The sequence below is a fragment of the Trypanosoma cruzi genome, genomic scaffold (assembly GCF_000209065.1).
Source record: "Trypanosoma cruzi strain CL Brener 1047053517065 genomic scaffold, whole genome shotgun sequence".
NCBI lineage: Eukaryota > Euglenozoa > Kinetoplastea > Trypanosomatida > Trypanosomatidae > Trypanosoma > Trypanosoma cruzi.
In genome coordinates, this window is record NW_001849522.1 from 88,855 (window position 1) to 102,559 (window position 13,705).

Sequence of the window (13,705 nt, forward strand, 5' to 3'; positions counted from 1 at the left end):
GTGACACCATCGCCTTCCCCACCGCCCATACAACCCCGTACAGCCACCGTGCCGAGTGGCGGAATCCCGGCAAAAAGCCACATGACCACTGGCACCGCTCCTGTTACCGAATAACTGCATCACGGGGCGGTCCCGATGCCGTGCACGACACACAAGAGCCGAGGCAGACCACGTGGCAGCGTTACGACCGCCGGCCATCAAGCGCGTCCGAAAGGTGTTGTTGGTGTTGTTGGTGCGTAAGTGGAGTGGAGAGCTCGCCGGTCGCCAGCAGTCAAAGCATCGTTTCTCGCTCACGCGAGTCGGCATTGCACAGCAATCAGCGGCAACATGCGCGCCCGACATACACAACAAAGGAAACACAAGGAGGCACGGCGGCACTCAAACACGGGGAAAAAGGGTCCACATCGATTTTGCATTCCGATTGGCTCACAGACATCCGGATGGTGGTCGCGACGCTGCTCTGCGGTGCGTGTGGCGTGTGACTGCAGTGGACAGAGAGGACGATGAGAGGGGCGGGAGACGCAGTGCGGCCCTCATCCATTTCGGTTGACTGTGACACCGGTGACGTCATCCCGTCACATCGCCTGCAGCAAAGACCGTCGCAGTCAGCAGCGGTCGGTGCCTTCCCTCTCCCACTGGGGCGCAACTCCAACGCATTCGCTCGTCTCCTCCCCCAACAACACAACGAGGGAGCAGCGGCAAAAGATGAGACACGCATGGCAGGTGCACAGTCGCAGAGCTCCACTGCTGCCGCCATGGCCAAACAACGTCGGCTGCAGGGCGCAAAAAGAAGAATAAACACCCCATCAAACGCCTTGGCACCACGTGGAAGCACCGCAACCGACACACAAGGCGAAGCGCCGTGAAGCAGACACCAAAATCAAAGCTCCCACAACAAATTCATCGTGGAGCAAAAGAAAACATTATGCGAGCGCGAAAAAAATCACACAAACTGAAAAACAACAATGACGGTGCAGAGGCAATAAATGGTCGTGGTGCGCAGCAGCCGTGGCATCGCGCCCCTCCCTCATCAAACGGCACCGCACCGCAACGCACCGTGACGACCGCCTGCAATGACGACGATTGAGTAGTACGCACAAAGCGGCATAAACGTTTCATACCGCACTCGCGCAAATTTACGCTCTCAGTATGTACTGCCAACAACATCGGGAAGGACACGGAAGGGGACTGTGTCATCCATCCACCTTCTGCCCAAAACAGATCCTCCCCACCCTCATCCTCGCCAAGCACTGGGTGCCGCGAAACACCGTCAAGCAGAGCCACGTGTATGGAAACCCTCAATGCGCAGGGCGAGGCTGGCAGCCACCCACGCTCACTCCCGCACACATATCCTCTCCCACAACCTTCCCACACACAAAAGGGCAAAGACATGGAGAAGAAAAGCCCGCCGCACAACGCATGCAGAGGCAACGCCATCCACTTCGCACCGCAAGATAGTGCCATGCGCACCGCACATACATGGCGGCAAAGAGAGGGACAGGGCGCATACAACTCCACAGCACTGCGCTGTACTTCTCCCTTCCCCGACAGATTGGAATTACGCCCCACAGCAGGTCGTGGTGGATTGGCGTCCCACACTTACAGTGAGGCACGGCGCACACAGTCCGCTCTCCTCCGACTGCACTCAGCAGGCCGGTGCCCAGTCACCCTCGTGCCATCGCAATGGGGAACAAAAACAATCGTCGTCGCGGATCATCGATGCCTCTAGCAGGAAAAAGGAAAAAGCATGTCAACAGCACGGCCAGCAGTGGGGCACTCAACGGGACGCGGAGACACTCAGCGACAGTGAACACAGCAAAAACAAAGAAATGAACCGCAGTGATTTACCAAAAACAAAAGAAAAAATGGTGAGAGTCCAGAAGAACTCCCAAACAACATAAAAATGGAAAATCCATGATTCGGAAAGACGTTTATTTCGTGTGCCGAGTAGTACAATACGACCGTGTGTCTGTGTATATAAATATTGCCCTAAACAATAAAAAGAAGTCAATAAAGGACTTTACTGTTCCACCAGCCCACACAACATCCCCAACATTTCACGCGGCATACGGCCTGTTCTTCAAATCCTCCTTTCATGCAGTCCGTGGGACGCACAGCCGCAGGGCCGGCACCGCGTGTGGGCGAATAGAAAAGCAAACAAGAGGGGGAAACACTTCGCTCATTACAGAGTGCAGCAGACAGCCATTAAGTAAAGAAGAAAGTGAGGATGCACAGTGGTCCGTCGGCAATACGTCCGGCACAGCTCTCCGCCCTCCATCACCGCACGGTGGCAGCGGCACACACCCGTCCACAAAACAAAGCAGAAAAAAAAGAAAAACACGGCGGCAGGGTGTGGCTGTGTGTGTGGCGCTGCGGGTGTCTGCCAGCCCTGGCAGCAAGAAAACAAAACAAGAGGGAAAGAAATGTGTGCGCCGCCCCACAGGCCCTCGTCGCACGCCCACACGTCACGGCTCCCTCAGCGCGCCGTTCGTCGCGGCCCCTCCTCATGCGTGCAGCAGGCGAGGCGCACAGGGCCGTCGTCGTGAGCGTGTCGGTGGTGTGCGAGTGGAGCAGTTGGGCGGGAAACACACGGCACCCCTCGCACGAAGAGTGCAGCAACAAACAATTAAAGAGGGAAGAGTAGAGAAGAAAAATCTTCCACAGTGATTGCCCCAAAAGCAAAAAAAGGGATGGGAGTGAGAGATAAAAGAAAAAGAAAAAACACAAAATAATTTAAAAATAAAAAGAAGTAAAAGAAAAGAAAGAAAAGGTTTAAAACGCACAACAAAGCAAAAGCAAGAAAAAGCAAATTATCTTAAGGATAAATTAGTTCTTGGAAGTAATTCTGTGCAGCGGAGGTCGCAATTGTCCCACGCGGCAGCCAGTCACTCCTCACAGAGCCGCAAACCCCCACAGTCCCAACAGAAGCAGCAGCGATGGCAGCAGTCTGCTCTCACGCATGGTGCCGCCATCAACTGTTGCTTCTCCAACGGCATGGGAGCTCGAAACTGCCGCCTTCTCCACACTTCCCTGCGATGTATTCGCCGGCAATTCTTGTGCAGTGGCAGATTCCCCCACCATCGTATTTTTTTGTGTTTCACGTCCTTGTTGAGGCTGCTGCAAGGTCGTTTGAACCACTGGAGCTTCAGAAGTTTTGCCTGCAATGGACGCTTCGGCATGAGATTCTTCTGCGGTTGACGCTTGTGCTTTAATTTCCTCTCGAGGCTGCTGCAATGCCGCTTGCACCCCTGGGGAAGACGATTCTGCATGAGGTTCTTGTGCAGGAGGCAACACCGGAGCAGCCACAGACTCTTCTACTTGCTCTTCTCCTTTGTCATCCTCCAACACACTCGGAATTACGAGACTGCTGCCGTTGGCGGCAATGGTGCAGACCTCAACGTACGTGGGGAACTGATCTTCCCATCTTTCTTAAAATCTTCCAACGTCACTGTGAGTTCAGTGCCCTCAGGGCAAGGCTGAAAACCACTGCTGCCGAGGTACTTCACCTTCACTGTGCCCTCTGCACACGACACCTGCGCGCACACTCCCTTGACGTTTTTATGTTTACCGCCATCATTTTTCGACTGTAATTCCGCATCCAGGCACCACGAGTCACCGCCAGTCAGCGACCCAGGGAGAGAAGTCATACCCTTGTCCGAGCACGTATTGTACTTTATCCCAGACGTGTCGTGAAAGTACAAAGAAACAACAGGGCAAAGGTCCTTTTCCGCCAGAGTCCCCTCGTTTTCAACGATGGTTGCGGTGCACGTCCCGACGTAACGGCGGTCGGAGGAGCAGCGAAGCGTCTCTTTGTCGGAGTCATTGCAGAACATGTGGGGACACTTGCAGGCAAGATTCTCGGTTGCATTGCACTTCTTCTCCAGGAAGTCGCAGCTACTGCCGTTGCCCCAGCTCATCGGCTCCGCCATGTTCCAGTTCACGCTGTAGTATCCCATATCCGCAAACACCGCCATCGTCAGCGCCGTGTAGTAGCCGGCACCGACTGTGGGAGCCATCAGCTCGTCCCGCGCGTGGCGCTCCTTCCAGTGAGGGATTTCTTTTTCCCGAGTGCCACCTTCGTCCTCCAGCTCCATCCCCTCGAGAGGGTTACAACCAAAGTGCGCTTTCGCCTTCGCCTGAACGTGATTCCCTGCCACCATCTTGCGGCCCTTTCCACGCACAATGTTAGCTGATTTCTTCAATATGCTCTTTTCCTCCATACTGTCTTTACTAAACCCAAGTGCGTGCGCAATTTCTTGTGCGGCAACGCGAACGCTCCACGCCGTGTCAGTCATGTACTTTGGATCAAAGTTCATGGCGCCAATGGAGGGGCGAAGATCTTCCCATTTGTTACACGTTGCCGCCCACACATCCCTGCTATTCGTGCCTGATGGCCCGGCAAAAGCGTAGATGACAAAGTCAGCAGCCACACCGTATTTCATGTGCTCAGTAGGAGCCTTAAAGTGGTTGCACGCTTCATTCAAATTACTCGGCACGGTTATGTTCCTTCCAGTGGGTTTCACAAGTAGTCGCTCAGCGTGCAGTTTGACAGCACCGGGAAGAATCTTCTCAGTGTACAATTTCTTCTTTTCAACTGACAATACACGTTCTTTTGTACAAGTTATCCACTCCCCCAAGATGTTGTCGCAATTATCCCCAACTCCTTCGCAGTACGTCTTCTTCCTCCTGTTCGTGCTCTTCAGTCCATCTGTGAACGCCTTGATGCGGATCGGCTCCCAGCCACTGTTGTCATCCTGTGTGGCGACGGTGTACGCCTGCATGGTTCCCTGTCCCTTGCGCGGCACCTCACGCACAACCGCAGTCGAAAGCGTGCCGCTCCCCATCATCTCGTCCAATCCACAGCGGTATTGTGTGGCGGGTGCAGCGGCAATAAACGCAGTGGCGCAGTACATCAGCAGCAAAACCAGCAATGGGAGTGGCGGCGTGGCATGGCGTGGCTGGCGCATGGCCTGAGGAATATGCATATCTTTTATTCGTGTGAGTAGCAGCAGTGCAGCCTGGCTGTGGGGGAAGAGATAGAAAGAACAAAGAGGGAGAAGAAAAAGGAATTGGTTTAGTGCCAGTAATGCGTCAAAATGCGGCACATGCAGCGGAGTAACAGGAGACCACAGAGACAGCCATGCACACCGCGTGCGCACCAAACCCATCAACGGGATAAACCGTCTATCCGTCGTTGACTGAGCGTCCATCGCCGTCGCACGCATTCCTTATCGGCCGCAACGCTCCCTACAAGCGGAGTGTTTCGTCTGCTCTCCTCGCGGTGTCGCAATATTTGTGTGATCGGCCACTCAACATACGCCAATTGCGCAGCGCCCGTCCCAGGTGCGGGAGCACCGCACAGCTCCCGCCCTTTCTATCCCGAGAGCTCATAGGGGTAACGCCACCGCACGGCAACCTCATTCTAATGGGCAGCCCTGAGGCGGGGATGGAAAGAGTCATGCAAACAAATATATTTTTACTCCTTCTTGCGGTGCTCGAAAACAACCGTGACGACGTTGCAATTATCATGACGGTTCCTTCCCGCAATGCCACTGGAGAAGGAGTTACTGTGAACTCACTGCGTGGAAGTCACCGTGTTTGCCGCTGCTCCCTCCAACTACCCACGACCACGCCGGCCATTCCCACACGGCGGATATGAGCGTTGCCAAAGACAGCTACAAGCACCAACACACCGGGCTCCACAGTGCCCTCCATCACCAACCGCAGCGTGCGTGCGTGCTTTTTCAGCGTACACACCGCTCCACAGCGTGTGCAACATGGCTTATATGTGTGTGTATCAGTGTGTTTGTCAGCGCCCATACTTGCAGAGCAGCTGTGCGGCACAAGAGAGACCAAAGAAACCAACGGCAGAGAGAGGCAGATGGCACACACGCAAATTACTCATATCATCACACACATACACGCAGCCGCGGAATGGGTGCACTCAACCACAACAAAATCAAAAAGAAAAACAAAACAAAAAGCCGAAGCGTGGGACGACCAGCGCACACACTCTCATTGCTCCCGTAAAGCAAAACACACACACAGAGGGAGAGAGAGAGAGGTCGCCCACTCAATGCAACAAAAACAAAACAGAAACAGTTACGGTGCTCCGCCCATGCAGCCAGGCAGGACGGCAGCGGTGCGTGTCGTGCAAAAGAGAGCACCAACGGGCCTGCATGGGTGTGCATGCATATATACAATGGGCACATTATTGTGTGTGCCTCGTGGGGTGAGGTGAGGGCGAGAGTCCATGCAAGGGGACACACACAGAGAGAGAAGGAAGAGTGTGTGTGCGGGCGGTGCACGGCTCTCTCTCCCTCACTCTCACGCGGCCACCACCGCAGCAGCAGCCGCACACGCAATAACAAGAAGAAGAAAAAGAGGGGAGGCGGTGTGGGAGGCCGCGGTGCTGCTGTCATTGTCGCCAGTTGACGCCGTACCATTTGCAATAGCTGTGGTTTTTATTGGTGTTTCTTTTTTATTGTCATCTTTATTTCCATCTGCTTGTGCTGCTTCTGGTACTGCATATACACCTGCCGTATTTTTATTGGAAATCTCGTCTTCAGTAGCCTTTTCAGGGCCATTACTGGCGGCAACACTTTTTGCTGATGAGCGTATTGTTGGAGTTGATTCGGCATGGCTGTCAGATGTTCCATCCTGTTGTTTGCTTGTGGTGAGAACACTGTCTTCTTTTATTGACTCACTCCCTGACTCCCGGCCGCTTTGAGCTTTCTGTACCTGTTGCACTGAAACGACATCTGCAGAGCCGAGGTCTTCATTTTTTACTTGTGGCGTTGCTGCTGTTGGTGCTGTCGGTGATTTAAGCACTTGTCTCTGGGTAAATCCACCATCAACACTGGGCAGTTCTTTCTCTCTTGCTTCATTTGTGTTTCCTGCTGAGTTTCCATTTATAATCACTGGTGATGGTTTTCCTGGAGGAGGAGGAGGAGGTCTTTCTCCTTCTGGCATCGATAATAATTTTGATGTTTCTCTGTCTTCACTTAAACTTTTAGGTTCCTCACTTTCTTCTTTTTTCACTTCTTCTTCCTCTTCCTCTTGCGTTCTGACAGGGATTAATGGTGGTGTTTCAACCACAACCTTTTGCTGTTTGGTGTTATTTCCTGTTTGTGCGGCCAAAGACGGATCACCATTTTCGGGACCTTCCACGACTAAATCTTGCGTTGCCTGTTCTTTAGCGTTACCAACAGCAGGATCAGGCACTGTACTCCGGGGGTTCTCTTCAATTCTCATTTCGATAGCTGTATCGCCATTGGTCAGCCCAACACCGCAACAAAGCATGCAGAGGGCACACACCAGCAGCACACGGCCAGTCATCCTCATCGCCATCACTCCTGTCACTTGCGTGCAGCCCTCAGCACAAACTAACTCCCCGTCAACGTAGAGTGAGAGCAAAAAGTGAAGAGACAAGTCACACAGCCACGCACCGTAACCCCACAGTAATAAATGACAACCACACACACACAGCCCTGCCGCAACACCAACGCACAGATGGAAGAGGGAGAAGCAAACAGGAGCGGCACACAAGGCTCCACCGCATGCACACACGGCGAGAGCGGTCCGTCGTGTCGACACCCCTCACGGAGGGTATGCACACACACAAGAAGTTGCAGCGCCCACAGCAACACAACAGCAAAGCTATAATAAAAAAAGAGATATCTCCGCACACCACGCGAATTGTTGGTCCACGGGAAGTGCAGTCAATATTCACCACGATAAAAACAATTCAGTTGCCCTTTGCCCTCGTTGATATTCAGCGTAAACAACTTATTTCATGCAGCCCCGGTCACCACCGCAGCTGCTGACGCACGCGCGACAAGAAGATGCAAAGGATGGGAGATAGTGTGGGAGACCGCGGTGCTGCTGTCGGTGTCGGCGGTGGTCGCTGTTCATTTTTCACTAGTGATGACGACTGTTATTGTAATTCTTCCGGTTGTTTGGCTGCAAGTGATGTGGGAAGACAACTGGTGTCCTGACACTCCGTTGAAGCCTTCTCTGCCCCGTCCATGTCTGTGTTCGCTGGTGATGTGGTTGGGGTAGGCGAGACGCTGACAGGGCTGCCAGCAACATCTGACTGAACTTGTTCCGCCGTGTGCTCGTCCCCAGTCCCACTGCACCCGCTGTTGGGGCGGTGCGGCAGTCATGCCAGAAGCACCAGCAGTGGGCTGGGGTGTCAGCCACATCATTGAATGGATGTGTCCGCAAGCGATAGGAACGTGCATCAACAGGGGAGTGTACACCGACGCTCGGGGGTGGGGGAACAGTGGCGCCAAACAGAACAGTGCGTGTCACCCCGGAAAATCCGCAAGGCGTATTGGCGCGGGCTGCGTCGTGGTGTTGCCGCAAGACGTCGCGGAGCAGCATGCGGCTGCGTTACTGCCGTGGCGACGAAAATGAATGGCGGTGCGGGTAGCGTCCTTTTCTCACGTCCCCCCTTCTACTGCTTGCGGTGAAACCGTTGCCCGCGGCCATTTGATTCCGCCTGAAAGGCCAATTGGAAAATGTTCTTTCCGGTGGATGTATTGTACTCGCATGTGGTCACGGTAGCCCGCAATGTCTCCAGCGGATCCACCCGCGATGCACGGTCAACGCAATCCACGTCGACTCGTTGTGCGCCATCCAACACCATCGTTTCCTTGGAGCTATGAACAACACCGGGCACACACTCCTTTGCGGCCGTCCACGGCATGCACCGCGGCGAGGATCCAAAGAACGTTCAATTCCTTTTGTGCCCAGAGTCATGGAACTGCCACCGTTAGGCGCGTCGCGGCGAGGGCAACAAGAACCCGCTGCAGCGCTCACGAATGCCCCAACGAGAAAAGCCAGCATCGGTGGATGAACACCGAAACCGTGGGTGCATGCTCCACAAATGCCCTCCCTTCTTATCCTCTTCGTTGTAGTAAAATGACTTGCGACCGCAAACGCAGGCAAAAAAAAGCAAAATGCGAGCAGCGCAGCCGTTGAAACACAAACACGTGCATCGTATGAAACAATTTATGGAAGGAAACAAAATGTAGGAAGAAGCGCACACAATCCCCATGGACACCTGCAATTGCTTGTGTTTGTGTATTTCCCACTCTTTGGCCCCCGATGCGTTCCTGTGCGTGTCCGGCCCGTGAGTCCCACAGCCGTGGGGTGCCAAGTCCCTGGAAAAACTCACACCTCAGGACACGGCAGTAGGGTTCCCCCAATGACCACCTCACGGCCGTACCTTTTGGATATCTCACGGACCGAGTGCCTCTCGCAGCAGGTTACACCACCCAAAACAAAGAGCACAATGCGCTGAGGAGTTGTGGGGACAATCGTCCCACCACCGCCACCCAGATGAGGATAATTCTCCCCCTTGCCACCACACCCTTGAAATGTCCCGGCGTTATTTCCGGCTGCTCCACTGTTTTGGGCACAGCTCTCGCCATTTGGCCTCATCGCATGATCGCGCTGAATCGACGCCAACGAAAGCCCAACCCGAAGCGTCCTCTTCCTGTTCGCCGTCTCCATAATCATGCAGGCCTGATTCAGAAACGGATCCCCGTCCTTCGCGGCGTTGCCTGCGGAAGTACTCGTTCTCCGTTCGCTGTGCGCCGACGCCGTGCTGTATCGTTGCACGCTCCCGGCCCTCCTCGTCAGATGCTCGAGGGTCGCAAACAAATGGGCGTCGGGCATCAGTCCGCCGTCTTGGATCAGCTGCTGCTTCTTGGCCTCCGTCAACTCGTCGGTGTTGCTCGCAGCCAAAAGCAACAGGAGAATACGCAGTCGCACTGGCCGGGGCATTGCGGCATCCCTCGCCAGGCGCCGCACGCCGCTGAGGCTTGTCATAAAGAGCTTGTGCCCGGCGGTAATGTTTTGCTCCACTTCCCACACCTCCGCCAGTCGCTTCTCCCGGTACTGTGCCACAAGCCTCGCGCAAATGTCGATGTGCAGCGACAGTCTGGCCTGCCTCACCCGAAGCTCCGGCGGAGCCCGCACCGCTCTGCTCAACCCCGCAAGATTGGCCTTCGGCTCTGCGTCCCGCGCCAAGTCCAGGGTTATACGCGTGGAGTTTTTTCAGCGCCACCAAAAGCTCCTCCACGCACCGCGCAAGAAAATAATGACGGTACGAGCGCCAGTACGCATCCTCTTCGTCCATCAATTACTGCCGCTTTGAGTCCGCCCCAGATGATTCCTACAGGTCTGCTCATGCACTTTATTCTCCAGCGGCATCAGGTCATCAAGCAGACACCGACATGTGCGTTGGTGCATCAGCGGCGTCACCGTGGCACAGCCCCAATCAACGATGATCCGCACCGGGTTGCTGCAGCTGTCGGCGCCCCTAGGTGAAATCCGGTTCGTCGTGGCATTGCCTGGCGAGCCCTCAAAGAAATTCCTAGCAAACCCATGGCAGATGCTGCATCTGTTTTGGTAGAAAATGACGGGCACACTGTTGTTCATGGCGTGAAAAGCCGCCACAGGACGTGACGCCGCAACGTCCAATACGGGCTCTCAAGTCGGTGGCGACAGCGGCGACAACAGCTGAGGTAACCCATTCTGCATATTTGGGTGGAAAACAAGCGCCTCAGTGGCGGTGAAGTCTAACATCATTTCCTTGAATCGCATCACCCTCGGCGCTATCCGAGACCGCGGGAGTTGCTGAGGACTGCGATGCGGGGCGCACCCCAGCGCAAAGATGTGTACATCCCTGTACGGGACCTTCGCCATCCAATCCTCAACCACGCAGCTCACACACGCATCCTCCACGGCAAAAAAGTAGGGCGTGAAGCTACTCATAATCGGCTGCCGCGGCGCCATGAGGTCCTCGAGCAGCGTCACGCCGCGCTCCATGAGATCATGTACGCGCAGCGAGCAGTTTAGCACAGCCGCAGCATGGGCATCGCAGAAAAAAACTTTGGACGATCCATGAACGGCGTCGAGCATCTGGTGAAAGATATAATCCCGCACACAACCAAAAACGCCATTGCTGGGCTCACGCGGCTGCCCGCTTCCGTCGGCCTTGATCGCACCAACCCACCCCGCATAATATGTCAAGTACAAGTCACACAGACAATGTGCTTGGATACATGCGTGCGTCTTGTGCATGCACATTTCACTCGCACCGGTGTGTGTATGTGTGCCTCAAAAAATCTGACAAACACACAAGCAATACTATAGGAACATATGTTGTCCCCTCATCGCCAACAAACACAAAAGGAGCAGTGCGCATCGCAAATACAACCAATTACAAACACAAATTCAAACGGAGTGCATACAGCACATCCATATAGAGAAAGGGACCCATTGAAATGGATATTTTCCTATTGGGCATCCAATGCTGAGTGCGAGCCACGCAGGAGGAAGCGCCGTCGCCTCGCCTCGCAGCGCAACGCCGTCCACACAGCAACTCGATAGAGCGTTGCCACGGCGGTAGAAGAAGCAAGCAGAAGAAGCAGCGGACAGGGACAAGCAGCAGCAGCTGTCTCATCACCGGGATTCGGAGGCGAGGTCTGCTTGCCTTCCGTCTCGCTGCTTCAGTCCCTGCCGCCGAGAGGAGCTTCTTGCGGTCTGTCGGGGCATCCTGGATGAATCCACTTCTCCTCTGGCAATGGATTCAACTGAAAAGCAGCTGAGTAAACATTCTTCGATGGGGTTCCACGGCCAGTCCCAATGCTCTCTGCAACAGCGACGGATGCCCCCTGGCAATCCTTGTTCAGTGGATGCCGGTGAAACCGTCCTGCTCCACGCCCTCTTCTCGCCGTCCCACGGAACCACCAAAAGTATGCTGCCGCCGGTGACGGATATCCTGCACACCCCCGCGTGGTCACGGCAAACGACGTTTCCCTCATCGTAGAGCCGAGTGGCCCACTTAATCGTCGCTCCGTCCGTGCATGGGACACAACGAACGTTACCCTTTTCAGTCACTCTCAGATGCACCTGTATGCAGAGACACTTCAATGCCGCATGCATGGCAGCAGCACTCAGACGTGTCTCCTCCGGCTCCCTCGCATTCTTCGTGTTGGTGGGAAGCGTTTTCAGAGGCCACGAAGAGGGCTTGTCCCCAGGCACCGCAGACGAATATTCTCCCCTCCAAATAACACCCTCAATATCCCTCACATCCAGTGCGGGACCAATGATGGGGCAACAGCCCGTCAGGCGTTTTGCTGACATTTCATGGATACTACACCAAAAGCAAACCGCTGAAATACCGATCCGACGCGCAGCATTTGAGGAGAACGCCCACTTCGCAAAGCATTTGGCGATATTCACTGATTTCCAATGCGGGGCGCCTCCTCTGCAGCAGCTTACAGACCGCATTCCTGTACCAACGCATCGGCTCCACCATCTCCCGCTTCACCCTCATGCAGCCCAGGTCAGCCGATGCAGCCAGCGTCAGCTCCGTGCAGCAGCCGGCACCCCCAATCAAAAACATCCACTCATCCTACGCGTGGCGCTGCGATAAGCGCGACTCCAGCGTCCTCCTGTCCCCATCGCCATCCTGCAGCTCCATGCCATCAATGACGTCGCAGTCGTGGTGCTCCCTCGCTGCCAGCACGGCGGTCGTCGAGTCCACCACCACCGACAGCGCTCTGCCACGCACCGGTAACATTCCTCACCACGCTGCGGCTGGTTATGTGCGAGCAGGCAAACCCGACAGTATGGGGCATCACGCGCGCGGCAATGCGGACGAGAACGCGTCCATAAAAGAAAACTGCCGGAGCAAAGTGCATGGCGCCAGCGACGGGACGGCCATCCTCCAGCGTGGCGCACCGCAGCGACCACACACCACCAGCGCCGCAGCCACGCACAGCACCGTGCCAGCATCGGCAACACCAGCGGAACAATGCCCAGCAGGCACCGTGAACCGACTACAAACGCTGCCCGCGGCAAATGGGGGCGCAATCAAAGGACCCTCCAGTGGCTGGACGAGCAGACGATCCGCATGCAGTTGGACAGCAGCGGGGATAGCCTCCTCGGCAAAGATGTTGCCGCGCACAGAGGAAGGAACACCATCCTAACAACCTCGATTCTCATCCAATGAATGCATTGCGTGAGACCACTGTGAGAGGCAACACTTCCTGGTATCATTCAATTCCCTTGTGGACACATTGATGCGGATGGGTGCCCATAGGTTCCTACAAACGACGATTTACACCTGCGATGCACCCTGCGCTCTGAGATGCATTTTCACCACCGTAGTCGGGACCGACCTCGCGCCGTCGGCACGCACCAAATCGTCAAGAAATCAGTAATCCTTCAGAGTGACAGCAACGCAACCGCTGGAAAATCACATAGCATGCATCATCACAAGCAGAAGTGCTGCAGTCAAATGTGGAAAGTAATGGGTCAACTGCCGCGTGGCTTAATTGGAAAAACAAAAAAAAAAACGTGGTGACCTGAAAAAAATGCAAGAGGTCGACAATTTTTCAATAAAAAAAACGGCAAGAAAATATAAAAAAGAAGATTCAAATGTCCGCAGTCAAAGCAACCAAAAAAATCATAAAAGCGCAACGGATACACCCAACCACAACGCAACCAAAGCAATAAAAGATAATGGAAAACAAAAAGCCGAAGCGTGGGGCGACCAGCACACACTCTCTCACTGCTCCCGTAAAGCAAAACACACACACAGAGGGAGAGAGGGAGAGGTCGCCCACTCAATGCAATAAAAACAAAACAGAAACAGTTACGGTGCTCCGCCCATGCAGCCAGGCAG

The 13,705-nt window shown here is 54.7% G+C and overlaps 1 protein-coding gene, 1 non-coding gene and 4 pseudogenes across 2 annotated transcripts, besides 6 other annotated features; all 6 read right to left on the minus strand.

Annotated features, from left to right (window-relative positions):
* Positions 1 to 6,312: part of a sequence feature (areas not merged during assembly with more than two copies in the genome that could not be assigned to a particular haplotype) that runs on past the window's edge.
* Tc00.1047053511183.340 lies at positions 264 to 332 on the minus strand. Its single transcript, XR_008255750.1, has one exon. It is a non-coding gene; the product is annotated as a C/D small nucleolar RNA (snoRNA), TB8C3C3, 3' partial (small nucleolar RNA).
* Positions 2,675 to 2,810: a sequence feature (A-rich).
* On the minus strand, positions 2,886 to 5,225 carry Tc00.1047053511183.350 (annotated as a pseudogene).
* Positions 6,313 to 7,187: a sequence feature (heterozygous, non-Esmeraldo-like haplotype).
* Tc00.1047053511183.360 (mucin-associated surface protein (MASP), putative) lies at positions 6,328 to 7,350 on the minus strand (the record flags this gene model as incomplete). The annotated part of the gene is made up of 1 exon (XM_816815.1): positions 6,328 to 7,350. One exon carries the CDS (start codon positions 7,348 to 7,350, stop codon positions 6,328 to 6,330), a length of 1,023 nt encoding a protein of 340 aa, XP_821908.1.
* Positions 7,018 to 7,061: a sequence feature (CT-rich).
* Positions 7,188 to 7,475: a sequence feature (haploid, non-Esmeraldo-like haplotype).
* Positions 7,476 to 13,705: part of a sequence feature (areas not merged during assembly with more than two copies in the genome that could not be assigned to a particular haplotype) that runs on past the window's edge.
* Tc00.1047053511183.371 lies at positions 7,921 to 8,850 on the minus strand (annotated as a pseudogene).
* Tc00.1047053511183.381 lies at positions 9,178 to 11,100 on the minus strand (annotated as a pseudogene).
* On the minus strand, positions 11,471 to 13,294 carry Tc00.1047053511183.391 (annotated as a pseudogene).